The 17,009-nt window shown below is 41.7% G+C and overlaps 1 protein-coding gene across 5 annotated transcripts in view; it reads left to right on the top strand.

Moving 5' to 3' along the window:
- Nucleotides 1-15,703, top strand: part of SETX (senataxin) — an 87,770-nt gene extending 72,067 nt beyond the window's left edge. For all 5 annotated transcript variants that reach the window (XM_070454885.1, XM_020910999.2, XM_070454882.1 and 2 more), the window contains 6 exons: nucleotides 1,454-1,641; nucleotides 2,265-2,357; nucleotides 3,276-3,440; nucleotides 6,369-6,467; nucleotides 7,078-7,165; nucleotides 12,594-15,703. In XM_070454885.1, the coding sequence (XP_070310986.1) occupies nucleotides 1,454-1,641; nucleotides 2,265-2,357; nucleotides 3,276-3,440; nucleotides 6,369-6,467; nucleotides 7,078-7,165; nucleotides 12,594-13,325 (1,365 nt within the window). In that variant the 3' untranslated portion in view covers nucleotides 13,326-15,703. The remainder of the gene's footprint in view (nucleotides 1-1,453; nucleotides 1,642-2,264; nucleotides 2,358-3,275; nucleotides 3,441-6,368; nucleotides 6,468-7,077; nucleotides 7,166-12,593) is intronic.
- The last annotated feature ends 1,306 nt before the right edge of the window (nucleotides 15,704-17,009 follow it).

The raw sequence follows: 17,009 nt of genomic DNA, 5'->3' as shown, positions 1-17,009 counted from the left end.
CACCTATTCCTACGAATAATTACTATGAATAGTGTAGTGGGTAATTTGAACAGTTTGTGGTCATGGGTGTGCAGAGTTGCCTTTTTTCCAGTCTGTGTTTATTGAGTGCTAGCCTAATTCAGGCACTGTTTTAAGTTCTAGGGTTATGACAGTGTTGAAAACTAACAAAAATCTCTGCCCTTACAAAGCTGACATTCTAGTGGGTAACAGACAGTAAGTTACTAAATTCAGAAGGTTGGGTAGTTACAGGGAATGTACTCATTTGTGTGTGCCGACTTTGACCTTGTTTAATGGTGGCAGAATCGGTCTGTGTCACACTGCCTTTTTTCCAGTCAATAAATAGATCAGGAATGTACATTCATGTCAAAACATGAAAATCTCTGTCATTTGGTAGAATGGACTCAGTTTTTTTGTGTGTGTAAGTAAATGTGTTACCTCCTATAAATCCCATTTTCTTTTTTCCCAGAGTGAAGTAAGTGAGTTTTTTTTTGCTAACTTGAATAGATAAACTTTTGAGGTATAGATGATAATGCCAAATGTCCACTAAGGATATTTTATTCTATTTAATTACACAAACCTATTTAAAATTGCATAGGTATACAATCACTTGCATAAATAATACAAATAGGAAGTAATGTCTGCTTTCTCCACTCTGATAGTTTGTGAAACAGGTTTATTAAAACTTTGCATATACATCTTCAGTGCTCATATCTGCAACATACTCAGAAAGATTACACTATTCTTTCTAAATTTTGACATGGTACTAACATTGAAAAGTATATCCCAAGAATATCACAACTGTGATTACATGAAGACACTTTCCTTCATTTGTCAATTAACTCTGTTTCAGGTTGCAGGTTTGTTGTAACCCTTTGTAGGATTTATGAAATCAACTTAATTGTCTGTCTCCTCCATTAGAATGTTAAGTTCTGTGATGCTTGATCTTACTCACCTTAGACCCCCAGCACCCCAAGCTTTAGACGTTTAGTGCATGTTGCCTGGATGGATGGATGGATGAAGAAATTGGTCTTTAAGAGGCTGGTTTACAGTGACACTCATTTTTTCAAGCTGTGGGAGCGCAGCCCAGAAATAATGGTTAAAATCTGTGTTAAAATTCTTTGCTGCTTTTCTCATCAGTTCTTTCAGGTGACCTCTGTTAGCACCAAAATAGCGATGGTTGTGATCATTCACAAGATCACATCATTCATCAACAGTATGTGGGATTTCTGAATAAGGAGAATATGCCTCAGCTTTTGTAGTCATGCTCTGTGGCTTTTCAAAGGTGGAAGTCAGAAACACCACCTTTCTCTGAATCTTTGGTTGTTGGTAATGCTGTGTGCGTTTTAGATGTGCGTTTGCTATGTACATTGTAGAGCTCAGTAATTATTTTTATAATAATGGAAAAAGGACAGATGAATCATTAGAGATTATTGCTTTGTCTTCCCCCTTTCAGAAGGCACAGGACTATGGCTATGACCAGTCGATGATGGCCCGCTTCCACAAGCTCCTAGAGGAGAGTGTGGAACACAACATGATTGGCAGGCTGCCCGTCTTACAGCTCACCATCCAGTACAGGATGCACCCAGACATATGTCTCTTCCCTTCTAGTTACATTTATGACGGAACCTTGAAAACAAATAGGTGGGTTCTTTTCATTGCATGTTAGCTTGTTTTATTTGTAGGTTTGGCTACTTAGGAAGAATAGCTGTTTCACGGTGCTCTTAAGTCTTGTTATTAAAAACATAAAGGCTTAATAACTTAAATTATAAAAGTCATGTTGATTGTAGCAAATGCAGATAAATGAAAAGGGGGGAAAAAACACCAACCTCCCTATTTATACTACCCAGAAATAATCACTGGTAACCTTTTAGTATATCTACTTCTAGTCCTTGTACTATGCACATTTTTTTTTTCTTTTTTCTCTTTTTGGGAAACAAGAATCATACCATGCTTTACCTAGTATTTTATACCTTGCTTTTTTCATGTACTGTATTATAAGTAATTTTCCAATCATAATTGTTCTGTTTTAAATACAATAGATTATTCTCCCTAGCACTAGAATAGAAATAAAATTCACTTTCTACCTTTCACTAAAATACATTATTTCAATGTACTGAAATTTTAATTTTTTAAAGAAGAGTCCTTCTTGTCCCCTTACTTTCCCTAGCTCTCTCCTGCCACATACACAGAGAAAAATGGTAGTAACAATTTTAAAAAATGTTTCTAACTTGACTTGTGTTCTAAATGGTGCTGCTCTTTTATAGAGGGACAGAGACTAGTCGGTGCTCGTCTGACTGGCCATTTCAACCCTACCTCGTGTTTGATGTTGGAGATGGCTCGGAAAGACGGGATAATGAGTATGTTCTTTATTTCAGTCCTCACTGATGGTGTCAGAATTTTAATATTGTTTTTGTTTATATTTAGGTTCAAAATACTTTTCATACAAATCTCTCTGCCTAGTGCCAGGGCACAATCATTTTCTTTTAGTTGGATTGATAAATTCATCTTTTTAATCATAAAAAAATACTGATATCTTTATGTATTTCAGTCTTTCAGTTTTTCTTTCTTAATTGTATTAGTGGGGATTATATTACCTAACATGTGATTAACACTTAAGTAGATCCATGCTGAACTTCTGAGTAAGATAGACGTGGCCTCAGTGCAAGGCTATTGTGGTCTAACGCGAGGCAGACATTAACCAGGCCATTACTGTGGTGATTGATTATTCCAGTTGGGTTAAATATTGTGAAGGAGAAATACAGACACAGTTGAATTAAGGTGTGAGGCAGAGGGTGGACAATACTTTGATCATATTGGATTGTGTGAATCGGGTGGTCTGTGAATGCTAGTGCATGGTCCATGTGGCCTGTGGTGGGGAATGAGAAAAGTGATATATCTGAAGCACTTTTCTCATTGTTGGGAAAATAATAAATCTGTAATAGGAGCTCTTCATTAATCATGTCTTCATTATTATGAATACCTTTGTTCTCACTGTGGCTGTCCCTGTTTTAACAAATGAAGAAGCTGGTGTCTAAACTTCTTAGACTCCAAGCTCTTTTCTGTCATACAGCTTCATGTTCCACTGGGCAGTTGTTATTCTGTTTATTCATATGTACAGTGTTAATGGTCATTAAAACAGCCTCTTTGAATCACTGCTGACTGAATAAAGATAAAGCCTACTCATCTACCCTTTACTGTAATAGAAAACAAAGTGGAACTTAACAGTTGGACTGCTACTAGTTTTGATGTGTTGTATTTTTTTTCATCTTATTTAGCTCATATGTAAATGTTCAAGAGATAAAACTGGTAATGGAACTAATTAAACTTATTAAAGACAAAAGAAGGGACATTAATTTCCGAAACATTGGCATAATAACCCATTACAAGGCTCAGAAGACGATGATTCAGAAGGATTTGGACAAAGAGTTTGATAGAAAAGGGTGAGGCATCTCTATTTTTATGGCTATTTCCAGTTTTTCTGTTTCATTAAAAAGAGGGATGGAAGGAAAGAAGAAAATGAAACGTTAGCCCCTGGTGTATGGTCATAGACCCTGGTGACTGACGCTGGCTCCGTAGACTTGTGCTGGGAAGGGGGTGTGGCTACGCTCGTAACACTTGTAGACGCGGTGCCTGCTGCCGTTTTGAGGGTCTTCATCGTTACGCTTGGCCGTGAGATTGACTGAGAAACTCTCCAGGTCTTTCCATCTCGTTGGATGCCTTGTTAATCTAAATTCTAATTGTACCGAGATACACATAGTCACATTTTCACTTAGAAAGAATTATTTAAACCTTTTAGTGCCTTCACTAAAGATCATGAAGATATCCTGTCTTTGTCTCCTTTTACCTCAACAGTAAAATTAAAAATTAAACATTGGAAATCCAATAACTCCACAGTTTCTGCACCTTGAAATACACAAACTACCAAAATTGACTCTAGGAAAAAACCAGAAACGTTGGACAGATCTATTAAATGTAAACAGATTGAGTTAGTAATCAAACACTTACCAACAGAGAACAAACCCAGGACCAGGCTTCACTGGTGAATTCTATTAAACGTTAAGAATTAACACCAGTCTTTTTGCAAATACTTCCAAAAAATAGAAGGGAAGACTACTCATTTTATGGGGCCACTATTACCTTGATACCAGAGCCATGGAGACATCACCAGAAAAACTACAGACCAATATATTCTTTATGAATGTGGGTGCAAAAATTCTCAACAAAGTAATGGCAGCTGAACTCAGTAGCATATTAAGAGGATTATAGACCAAGATCAAGTGGAATTTATCTCAGAAATGCAAGGTTGGTTCAACATAGTCAGTGTTCTGTACCATATTAAAGGGAAATCTCACATGGTTGTGATCTTCTGAATAAATGTGGAGAAAGCATTTGAGTGCAACAACAACCTTTCATGATAAAAATATTCGAGAAATTTAGAGAATAGAAGGGAACTTCCTCAGGCTAATAAAAGGCATCTATGAAAAACCCATAGTTCCAAAACCATACTTGATGGTAAGATGAAAACTTTCCCTATATGATCAGGAAGGATAGGGTGTCTGCTCTCACCGCTATTGTGCAGCATTATATTAGAAATTCTGTGCAGAGCAGTTAAGTAAGAAAAGGAAATGCAATATTTGTGCAAACTGCTAGTCTTTATAAACAAGTTCAGCAGAGTTGTAGGATACAAGATCAGTATGCAGAAATCAGTTGTATTCTCCAGCCACAAGAAATCTGAAAGTTTTTTAAAAAAATTCCATTTACAGTAGCATCATAAAGAACAAAATACTTAGGAATAAATATAACCAAAGAAATAAAAGCTCCTACACTGAGAAATACAAAATGTTGTTGAAAGAAGTTGAAGAACTCCAAAATAAGTGGAGAACAGTCCATGTTCATGGATTGGAAGACTTATTAAGATGGCACCTTTCCCCATGCTAATCTACAGATTCGTTATCTCCGTCAAAATTAAGACTACGGTTTTGGAAAAGCTTATTGTAAAGTTCATGTGGAAGTGTAAGATACTCTCCAAACAACTTGACAGAACAGTGTTGGGGAGCTCACACTTTTTCAGAATTTACTACAAAACTATCAACATTGTGGTAATGTCATCAGGGTAGACATATAGACTAATAGAAGTGAGATTCCAGAGATAAATCCATATGTTTGTGGCTAGTTGATTTTCAAGAAGGGTACCAAGACCATTCAGTGGGGAAAGAGTAGTTTTTTCAACAAATGGTGCTGGAATAAGTATTGGTATCCTCCTACAAAAGAGTGAATTTTGACCCCTGTCACACTGAATACAGTAATTAACTCAGATTAGAGCCCTGAGTCTTCAGAGACAAAATTATAAAATGTATAAGGAAACAAAAGTGTAAATTCATGTGATCTCTGATTAGGCAACAGTCTTAGGTGTGATATCCAAGCACAAGTAACCAGAGGAAAATTAAATTGGTCTTCATAAAAATGAAAAGCTTTTGTTTCAGATGACACTATCAAAGAGTGAAAAGACAACCCAGAGAATGGGAGAAAGTACTTGCAAATTATTTATCTGATGAGTTATATCCAGAATATATAAAGAACTCATACAACTTGGTAATAAAATGACAGTCTTATTTATTAAATGGGCAAAGGATGTGGATAGCATTTTTCAAAAGAGAAAAATCCAGCGGGCACACTAAAAGGTATTCCACATTATTTATCATTAGGGAAATGCAAATCAGAACTACAATTAGATAACCATTTCATACCCACCACGATAACTATCATTAAAAAACAGGCATTAACAAATTTTGGCAAGGATGTGGAGAAATTGAAACAATACATTGCTGGTGAGAAGATAGAATGGTAAATCATTGTGGAAAACAGTTTGGCAGTTCCTCATAAAACGTAGAAGTACCACATGACCAGCAATTTCATTCCTAGATCCATACCTGCGTTGGGAAAATATTCACAGGAAAGCTTGTACAGGGGAATGTTCATAGCAACATTATTCATGCAAGTCAGAAAGCAGAAACAACTCCAAACTTCCAAAAATTGTATATGGGTAAATTGTGTATTTGTACAAGCAAATGCTCATAGAAGGAATGAAGTAGTGGTATATTTTGTGACACACGTGAACCTTGGAAAATACCGTGCTAAGTGGAAGAAACCTGACACAGAAGGTCACATAGTCTATAACTTCATTTACATGCTAGCTGTGTCCCGTGTAGAAAAGTCCATAAAGACGGAACATAGATTAGTGGTTGCCAGGGCCTGGTGGGAAGGGAATTAGAGACTGATGGCTAATGGGCACAGGGCTTCTCTACTGGGAATAGATATACTTTAATAACTATGTTTTTCAGTAAACATGTTTTCTCTCTCATTAATAGGGCAGCAGAAGTAGATACCGTGGATGCCTTCCAGGGTCGTCAGAAAGACTGTGTTATTGTTACATGCGTCAGAGCAAGTGCCACACAAGGCTCAATTGGGTGGGTAACTGTCATCCTTGATTTGCTTTGTTTATAATCCAGCAGTAGATCTATTTTTAATCACTGTTAGAGAGTACCATCATTTGCTCAATTATATAAAAATTACATAATGTCATGAAGGTTTTTTTAAGTTGTGTAGTTGATCCACTGTTAGGTCTGCTTTTTTTAGTTCCTTGTGTATTAACCCATGTCACCTAGTGGATCTGTTTTTTCACTTGATAAGAGTGAAGTAGATGATTGAATCCAGTATGTTTTGCAGGGGCGTGTTCCTCTCCACAGTATGTGTCATAATTGATCTACTGTCATATTTTTGGATGTTTTAAGACTTCAAAATCACAGCCATTAAAATTTCTAATATCTAAGTCACGATAGGAAATAAGTACATCACTTTGAAGGAAAGCTCCAGACATCGTTTGTATATTGTTTTTGATGAGAATTGCCCTATGCCAGGTCCCCTGTGTTGGGAGAAGGGGTGCAAAAGCATTGTGATTTTAAAGCAGAAGGAACCAAGAAAAGCTGTCTGAAATATCGCCTGTGTCTCACATACACTGATACACTGCCGAGTCATTCTGTACAAAGAAGTAATTTTTTTTTTTCTTCTGTTGCTTAGATTTCTGGCAAGTTTGCAGAGATTGAATGTCACCATCACACGAGCCAAGTACAGCCTCTTCATCCTGGGACACTTGAGAACCCTAGTGGTAGGTACATTCTAGAGGACCAGGGATCTCAAAAGGGTTGCCCCTTATTACTCATACTGGGTTGAGGTTTTGTTTTTGTTTCATCAAAATGGAAATGATTTCGAGGTCACAAACAATAGTGTTCCTCTTACTCCTTCACCCCCACCTTGTTAGTTCCCTAGCAGCTTCTTCATGGGAGCTTTTAGACACCCAGACCGTTCTTCTTATCCTAGCCCAGGACCCAGTAGTCACAGTGTGCTTTCAAGATGACCTTTAAGAAATTGTTTCTACATCGTGGGTTTGGTCAGCCCTTAGTAAACTCTGAGTTAATGTGGTCTTGGCTCAGCCTAATGCCAGAGAGAGTGGGAGTTCGCAGGTGTGTGTATGGATCTTCATTTCTGTCCTGACACTCGGAGCAGCACCACTTCCTGCTTCCCTTGAGAGATGAGCGTTATCAGGGTCCTCTCAGAGCAGATGCTCCTCCAGAAGGCCAGGTTCCCCTTGTGGTCCACAAAGAGTGTAGCTTAGTTGGGTGAGCTACAGCTGGATAAATGTGTATTTGCTGCTTTGTCTCATTTAGGGGTAATAACTCAGTTTCTCTAATTTTAACAGTCTGGTTTATCTTAGGAGAAGTGCTAACTTCAGTTCAGTCGCTCAGTCGTGTCCAACTTTTTGCCACCCCATGGACTGCATCACGCCTGGCCTCCCTGTCCATCACCAGCTCCTGGAGCTTACTCAAACTCATGTCCATTGAGTCGGTGATGCCATCCAACCGACTCATCCTCTGTCGTCCCCTTCTCCTCCTCCCCTCAATCTTTCCCAGCATCAGGGTCTTTTCAAATAAGTCAGCTCTCTGCATCAGGTAGCCAAAGTATTGGAGTTTCAGCTTCAACATCAGTCCTTCCAGTGAACACCCAAGACTCATCTCCTTTAGGATGGGCTGTTTGGATCTCCTTACAGTCCAAGGGACTCTCAAGAGTCTTCTCCAACACCACAGTTCAAAAGCATCAATTCTTCGGCACTCAGCTTTCTTTCTAGTCCAACTCTCACATCCATACATGACCACTGGAAAAACCATAGCCTTGACGAGACGGACCTCTATTGGCAAAGTAATGTCTCTGCTTTTTAATATGCTGTCTAGGTTGGTCATAACTTTCCTGCCAACTTAGTGAAGTGAAAGTCACTTAGTCATATCTGACTCTTTGCGACTCTGTGGACTGTACAGTCCATGGAATTCTCTAGGTAAGATGACTGGAGTGGATAGCCGTTCCCTTCTCCAGGGGCTTTTCCCAACCCAGGGCTTGAACCCAGGTCTCCCGCATTGCAGGTGGATTCTTCACCAGCTGAGCCACAAGGGAAGCCAACTTAGTATTTCCCCCTATTTTGGCTAGTTCCACCAGAGGGCGTTCAAATACAATCTTCCTCCTTCAGCTCTCCCCTAGGTCTGTGGTCTGCAGCTTTCGTTGTTTGGTACCTCCTTGAAATAATTTTTAAAAGCTGCATATCCTCCATTTTAAGTTGATGCTGAGAATCTTTTATCAGAAGTATTGATAAAGATTTTGTTTATAATATTTTGTAAGTACTGACATTTTAAAGTAAGGCTAATAAAAATAAATCTATTATGTCACTCTTTTAAGTGTATCCTGTGGGGTACAGAACAGTGTTGTTCTTTCTGCTCTTTAAAATTGTCATCTGTACTGTTTAGGGTACAATTCAGTGGGGATAGTGAATATATTTTCATAATTAAAAGTCTCTCTGTAAATGTGACTGTTAGGCTTTTCTGCCACAAAAAAATTTACAATATAAATTGAACGTTTAAAGAGTTGTTTTTCATAACTATTTGGGAAAACTGTGAAGATTGTACTTTTTTGGTAACTTCCTGTAAATCTATTGTTCAGTCACTAAGTCATGTCTAACTCTTTGTAACCCAATGAACTGCAGCACCCAAGGCTTCCCTGTCCTTCATTGTCTCTGGGACTTTGCTCAAACTCATGTCCATTGAGTCAATGATGCTATCTAACCCATTTCATCCTCTGCCGCCCCCTTTTCCTCTTGCCCTCAATCTTTCCCAACATCAGGGTCTTTTCTAATGAGTCGAATCTTTTCCAAGGAGTTGGCTCTTCACATCAGGTGGCCAAAGTATTGGAGCTTCAGCCTCAGCATCAGTCCTTCCAATGAATATTCAGTGTTGATTTCCTTTAGGATCGACTGGTTAGATCTCCTTGCAGTCCAAGGGACTGTCAAGTGTCTTCTCCACACCACAGTTCAAAAGCATCTCAATTCTTCGGTGCATCAGTTCTTCTTTATGGTTCAACTCTCACATCCGTAGATGACTACTGGAAAAACCAGAGCTTTTGACTGTACAGACCTTTGTCGGCAAAGTGTCTCTGCTTTTTATATGCTGTCCAGGTTTGTCATAGCTTTCCTTCCAAGGTGCAAGCATCTTTTAAAATTTCATGGCTCTAGTCACTGTCTGCAGTGATTTTGGAACCCAAGAAAATAACATCTGTCACTGTTTCTACTTTTTCCCCATCTGTTTGCCATGAAGTGGTAGGACTGGATGCCATGATCTTACTTTTTGAATGTTAAGTTTTAAGCCAGCCTTTTCACTGTCTGGGCTTCTCTCATCGCTCAGTTGGTAAAGAATCCACCTGAAATTCGGGAGACCTGGGTTCGATCCTTGGGTGGGGAAGATCCCCTGGAGAAGAGAAAGGCCACCCACTCCAGTATTCTGGCCTGGAGAATTCCATGGACTATACAATAGTCCATGGGGTCGCAGAGTTGGACACGACTGAGTGACTTTCACTTTTCACTCTCTGCTTTCACCCTCCTCATGAGGCTCTTTCTAGAGTGATATCATCTGCATATCTGAGGCTGTTGATATTTCTCCTGCCAATCTTGATTCCAGCTTGTGAGTCATCCAGTCCGACATTTCACTTGATATAATCTCCATATAAGTTATATAAGCAGGGTAACAATATACAGCCTTAACGCACTCCTTTGTGAATTTTGAGCCAGTCTCTTTTTCTATATCTGGTTCTAACAGTTGCTTCTTGCCCTGCTATAGATTTCTCAGGAGACAGGTAAGGTGATCTGGTAGTCCCATCTCTATTTCCCACAGTTTGTTGTGATCCACACAGTTAAAGGCTTTAGCAAATCTATAGTGAATCTATGGTTACCTCAAAATAAAGGTGGTTTTTTAACTTTTTTTTTGGTCCTGGAGTATAGCCAATTAACAAGCAATGTTGTGATAGTGTCAGGTGAACAACAAAGGGACCCAGCCATACATACACATGTAAATTAAAGATCTTTTTTTTAATTCTTTTTCGTGTGACCATAAGGATCAAAATGTTTAACAATTCATATCTTATCAGTTGAAGAACATATTAACAGTGATTATTTTTATACAGTTGAATTCTGATAATATTCCAACCTGAAAAGTAAATGTTTATAGAGCTGTGTGTCTTAGGTGCCCTGATTACTGAAGCCTTCGTGGGCCCCCAGATGTGACACGAAGATGGTTGTATCTGCCCCTGCAGCTGGCTCTGTTGTCAGCCGGGGTACAGGTGAAGATTGTGATGGTGACTGGGAACGGTGGAGTGGAAGGGCAGGAAAACCCCAGGAGGGGACGTAGGAAACTGAAGTTTGAAAGCTGAGGTTTAGAAATAGATTGGCAGAGAACTGACCCACATCCCTCCCCCACCAAGGGCATCTCTGTGAGCCTCCAGAGTCACCCACATGCACATTGACAGAGCGCTGCTGTCCCACTCTGGGAAGCTAGAGATGGAGAGAACCAAGGATAAAAAGCTCCCCAGTCTGTCATTTGGACTTTCCAGTCCAGTTTGCGGGTTTCTTCTTGGGCTTCTCACCCGACACCTTTTTTGGTTTTTCAGCCCAGTTTCCCTTATGGGAGTGGAATGAGGACTAATAGTCGCTTCTCAGAACTGTTTCTGTGATCTAGGACTTGGATTAAACACCATGTTTAGGTGCATCAGACTCGGCAGAAATCACAGCAAGGCCACCACCTGCTTTCCAAGTGGTAGTGCTGCCACTGTGTCATATAAGATGTCTGTGGATTTTCAGGCAAGAGCCAGGACTTGTTCTTTTTAAAAATGGTTTGACTAAAAGGCAAGAGCTTGTGAATTTCTCCAGGATTGCATATATGGAGAGTGCTGCCTGGCCCAAAGACACCCAACAGTCAGAAGTGTTAAAATGTGAAAATAGAGTGCATTTCAGAGTCGTTTAAATAAAATAACCATTCATGTTTTCCAGTTGAGGGAGCAGACTTGGAGAGGTCAAGTAACTTGAGCATGATCACACAGCAAATAAATACTATGACTTCCTGGTGGCTCAGCTGGTAAAGATTCTTAGTGGAATGTGGGAGACCTGGGTTCGATCCCTGGGTTGGGAAGATCCCCTGGAGAAGGAAAACGGCTACCCACTCCAGGATTCTGGTCTGGAGAATTCCATATACTGTATATGTGTAGTCCATGGGATTGCAGAGAGTCAGACACGGCTGAACGACTTTCACTGACTCAATACCCCCAGCCACCTATAGTGCAGGAACCCACAGGAGGGTTGTTGCTCAGTCACTTAAGTTGCGTATGGCTGTTTGGTAGCCATCCTTTTTCTTCTCTTTCCTTTGTCAAAAAGTCTTAATCGTGTTTCCCTCCACTATGCTCTCTCTCCTAAGGAAGCCCAAGTTTTGATGATTGTAAATAAGCAGTTTATTGCCTCTTCCTCTAAAAGGAAGAGAGGAGAGATGCTTGAGTTGGATTTTCTTTCCACTTCCTTGAGATGTGCTTTTCATAACTTAAAGCTCTTCTAGAAGAGACAGAAAGTTTCATGATATCTTTAGTATCTCAGTGGATTAAGATGGTTTAGTCTGTTGGAGTTTGGGAAGCCTTTGGGAATTTGGTGACAGTTATAGACCTGTTTGTAGAACAATCAACATGCACTCAAAAGTTAGAACTTTGTGAAACTGAGCCTTCCTGCTGTCTTCCTGGAGGCAGGCAGTGTCAGAGGAAACTCAGTGGGATGACGGAGCCCTCCTATGTCTGCGTCATCCAGGACACTAACCCCAGTCACGTGTGGTAGTAGAGAGCTTGAAGTGTGGCTGGTGTGACTGAGGAAGTGAACTTCTAATTAACTGAAATTCAAATAGCTGCAGAACGCTACTGACAGCAGGCAGAATTGCATGACGGCTAATTCACCCACATGGCTTGAGTAACAGTGGCAAAATGGTAGAAGTTCTTTCTTAGAGGTGGTGCTGAGTGTTGTTTTGTAGCAGCGTGTTTTATCGTTCTGTATTTCATCTTATTTTTTCTTTCTGCTTTGTCTAATAAGTAATGGATTCTTGGGAATCTCTTCACGAGGGTATACTTACTATTTGTTCCCAGGCACATGAATGTTTTTTGGGGGGATGTAATTTTCTTGCTTCTCTTTGAAGGAAAATCGGCATTGGTATCACCTGATTCAAGATGCACAGAAGCGTGGAGCCATTATTAAGACTTGCGACAAGAACTACAGACACGATGTGATGAAGATCCTGAAGCTCAAACCATTGCTTCAAAGGAGCCTTACTCACCCTCCTACTGTTGCTCCAGAGGCATACAGACCCCAGGGTGGCCTACCCAGCAGCAAGCAAGATAGTGAACTCAGCAAGACATCTTTTGCTTCTTCCCTGTACCACTCACCTTCTGATTCCAAAGAAGCCACAGTCACTGATGCTGCAAAGGATCCTGAAAGGCCACCCAATCAGGACCGGCTTCGGGACCCGAGACTGCTGCGGAGGCTGGGCTTGGCCTTTGATGCCCAAGGAATAAACCTCAGGGAGCCGCAGCCCTTGAGCCCCCAGCATTCCGGAGCAGCGCCTCCTTTGGGAGCACCAGGCTGCCCTGGGAGTCCCCAGGAGCCGTGCACCATCGGGCAGCAGGGAGTTACCCTGAACAACCACACACCTCACATGCAGTGCGACTCTCCAGCTGCTAGTACTGACACTTCCACAAGCAAAGAGAAGTGTGACCAGGAAGAGGGGGTGCTCGGCCACAGGAGAGAGACCAGGGCCTTGAGTGAAGGGGATCAGGAGTGGTGGGCGAGCTCCCACACAAAGAGGAACTCAGACTGGGACGAGGGGGGCCTGGAGGAGGACAGCAGCTCGAAGAAGAGACGGGTTTTATAATAGAGCCGAACAACAGAGGCTGTCAGCCACAACCGTTGCTGCAGACCTCTGATGACCAGCTAGCAGGCTTGTCCACATAAGACTGTTTTTTTCCTCAAAGGAGTTTGTTGCTGTTGGAAAACAAAATGTATCATAACACGTGGGCCTCTTGGTCCTTTTTGTCAGTTGCAAAAGCTTTCAGAGGACATTTGTGTATCAGTAATTATGTCTTTGAAGTAGGAGGCTTGCAGTGTTGATCTCTTGTTCTTGTAGAAAAGGAGGTCAGCTTGGAGAGGAGGTTGTAGAAGTTGGAATGTATATTTGTATAGCAAATAACAAAATCCTTTTAAAATTTAATCTGGTAGGTAGCTTTTCTTTCCCCTGCTTAAAATGTTAATCATTTTCAACAGAACATACCTTATATTTTAAAAAAAAGTGTGAGGAGGGCAGGTTCTTTAAACCATTGTTATGGCAAAATAGATGTTTAACAGCCCAGGTAGTCTGGCAAGGAGCTGAAGTTCAGTGCTGGTGGGTCAGAGGTCTCTATTTCTGTTTTTTAAAAGCAGCTAGAGTCTTTTAGGGGAAACTTGGGAAGCAGAAAGTTATGTTAGTTAAGTTTCACTGATGACCTTTGTAGACCAGGCACCCTGACATAGGATAGTGCATTTCTGTGATGACTTCATCTTCTAGTCGTGAGCACATAGTTCTCTAACTAAAATTCTCGTTCTTCTTGAATTAGGAGAATATGAAAGTATAGTTCTTGACATGTCATTCAGATGCCCCCGGCATATTACGAGTTTTCTGCAACTCGTGGGTTAGAAATCCAGCGGTTGCCAAGTGCAAGGTCAGTGCTGAGGTGGCTTGTGTGAAAGCATGCATTTCTTGGGTTGAGCCCAGAAAACTGGGTGTTTAGCATCTTCCCAAGGGGTTCCTGGGGACTTGAGACAATATTTTAGACAGGAAAGAGACATCCTTTAAAAACAGCAGGCTGGAAGAGCAGTGCAGATACTTGGGAGTGCAGAACCAAGGAGGGAGTTGACAGATTTCCTGTCGTCTCTGGAGACCATTGTAACCGATGCAGATGCAGCAGCATCTGCAGGAGATGCAGGAGCATCTGGTTAGAGGGCTTGTGCTTCTGCGAAAGGAAGTGGCTGTGGTGGGTGGAGGTCTGGAGACTTGGATGTGGGCAGGGCTGCCTGATTTCAAAACCTGGCTTTCCCTGCACACACACGGTGGTGCTGAAGTCTCACAGACGCGAGCGTGTGTTAACAGCCAACCAGCATTTGAAGCCCTGGTTGGTCGTGTAGCAGGGTAGCAACCCCGCTAATCGGGGGTAGAGAGCGCACCCCTGATTGTGAACACGCACCCTCTGAAGTGTCTTTGCTATTCTGCTTTTTAAGCAGAAAGGGCTTTGTGTTCGTCAGAAATTGTACTGAAGCGGATTATTAAGAGCTTTAAAAGAGTGTTTGGTTGCCATAGGTTTAAACACTCTACTTCTCTGTTCCCCTTGTCCCTCCCACTGGTGTCTAGACCATGCTGATGGGCGTGGATACTCCCTGTCACCTGGGGAGCATGCGCTCTGTCCCCAGAGTCAGCCCCTGCTCCCCCGTCACGGAGGCGAGCCGAGCCCTTCTTGGGGCCAGGGCTTTGTAAGCTTCCTGCCTGGCCTTTGGCAAGAAAGCTCATTGTTACTGTGTTTATTTTCCTCCTGTCTTGGTAGAATGCTTGATTTAGCAGACAGTTGTAGTGGTCACGGTTTAGAGAGTCTAGAAGGTGGTGTTAGCTTATGGAAGAGGTGTGACGGACACAGCTGAGCTTTCCCAACCCTGCTCACACAACATGAATTTAAGGAAGGGTTTGTTGCCTATTCCTGCACGTCATGTCCACCTTTTGGTTGACCATCCACCTGGTCTGGGAATGCAAGAAGTGGCACATCAGAAAATCTAATGAGCACGTGTGTCCCGACAGCCTCTCCCAGCAGAAATGGTCATACCAGACGTTGCATTGGAAACACAGTGTGGTTCCAGTTGGTGTACTTACATATTTGCACGAAGCACTTCGTATGTCCCGTGTGGCCTTTGTTGATGTAGCTGTCACAGCAGTGTTGTTGGTGGGCAGTTAATCTGCAGGTGAAAAATAACAGCTGTTAGTTTTGTCCTTGCCATGGCTTTATAAGAAAGTGCCCTGTCTTCTTTCAGTCTTAATTCTTTCAACATGAAAATATTCTACTTAAAATCTTGTTTTGTTTCTTTGTATATGATTTGCCTTCAAATTACTGTGCACGGTTTATTTAGTTCTGTTTTCATGTATTATCAGGAGCAAATTTGATAAGTACATGTGAATAACCTCCTGTAAATGAGTTTTATAACAAAATTGTACTAAACTGTTTTCTAAAGTCAGTTGTACAGATTTATAGTTTTCTTTGCTGTAATTTTCTTTCTATGCTCTGAATTCCTAGCCAGGATTTGGCAAACAATAGCCCTGTTGTCTCTGTTAAGACCTGAGTATTAAGAGAAAATGGCAGAATTAAAAGCAGAAACAAGAAAACTGACGCGGGTTAGGAGTTATTGAATGAGGATTCAAGGAATTTCCCAGATAATCCGTTTAGCCTGCCATTGGATTGATGTTTTCATCTAGTCTGCACCCACAGTGCTCCTAGCTTCTCATCTCTTCTTGGAATCTTATCCATAAGGTAGTGAGTGAGGTGCGTGTGGCGAACTGTGGTGTCAGTTACATGTTGAGATTTGGTCCAGAAACACGCGCTCACCTCCAGGCTGAGCTTGGGAGAGTGGAGCAGATGAGCAGGGACCCACAGAAGGAGCTGCAGGAGCCCCAGTGGCGGGGCTGGAGGCAGATGGCCAGGCCGGGGGTAGGCTCTGGTTGTTACAAAGGAGAGCATGTGCTCCAAAAGCGGTGGCTTCAGGGAGCACAGTTGGACGCGCTGAGTTCCACCGGGATGTGGGCCCCGCCAGCCTTGCTGGGCCTCCCACTCATCCGGGATGGAGGCGCCCACCACCCGTGAGGGTGAAGGGACGACCTTGGGGGGAGTCGTGGGGTGAGGTGAACTTGCCAGGAGACCTGATGAGAGGCATGTGCTCCGTGATGGCCATTCTATCCATGCGGTTGGTTCCTGCAGCAGCTGCCACAGGGATTTTTTAAAAAATCTCCTAACCAATACACATGCCATCACCACCACCTCCTGGGTCTCACCATTTATTGTTTGAGGAGTAAATAAAAAAGGAAACTAAAATTTAGCTTCAGCTTAAGTAGAATTTACAGTTTTGTGTAGTACCATAAAGGCAGTTTCTGTACACAAAGGATCCCTTGGCAACTCTTAAAGGCCGTGAGTTATTGTCACCCTGTCCACTGGACAGGAGCTGTTTGCTGAGTCAAGCTGCGTAAACGGTGTCCACAGGTGGACGGTGCCCTGACCCATGGGAACTGTCTCTGTGTTCCCTCCCTCCAGCTGGGGCCAGCTCTGCTTGTGGGTGCCCTAGCCTTTGTTCTTAAGCAGTGTTGCAAATCGAATTGTTGGTACTTTTCAGCCTGGGAGGTGCACCTGGGAGTCACCCAGAGAACTTAAAAAATTCCCTTTCCTGGGCTGTCCCCTAGAATTGCTAATTTCTTGGGTCTGGGAGAAAGTACTTGCTGCCTTTTTTTAAAAAAAAAAAAAAACCTTAAAAGTTGAACTCACTCCAAGGTGAT

The sequence above is a fragment of the Odocoileus virginianus genome, chromosome 2 (assembly GCF_023699985.2).
Source record: "Odocoileus virginianus isolate 20LAN1187 ecotype Illinois chromosome 2, Ovbor_1.2, whole genome shotgun sequence".
Taxonomy (NCBI): domain Eukaryota; kingdom Metazoa; phylum Chordata; class Mammalia; order Artiodactyla; family Cervidae; genus Odocoileus; species Odocoileus virginianus.
The sequence above is the reverse complement of the archived record's forward strand: the minus strand, read 5'-3'. Positions and strand labels throughout refer to the sequence as shown.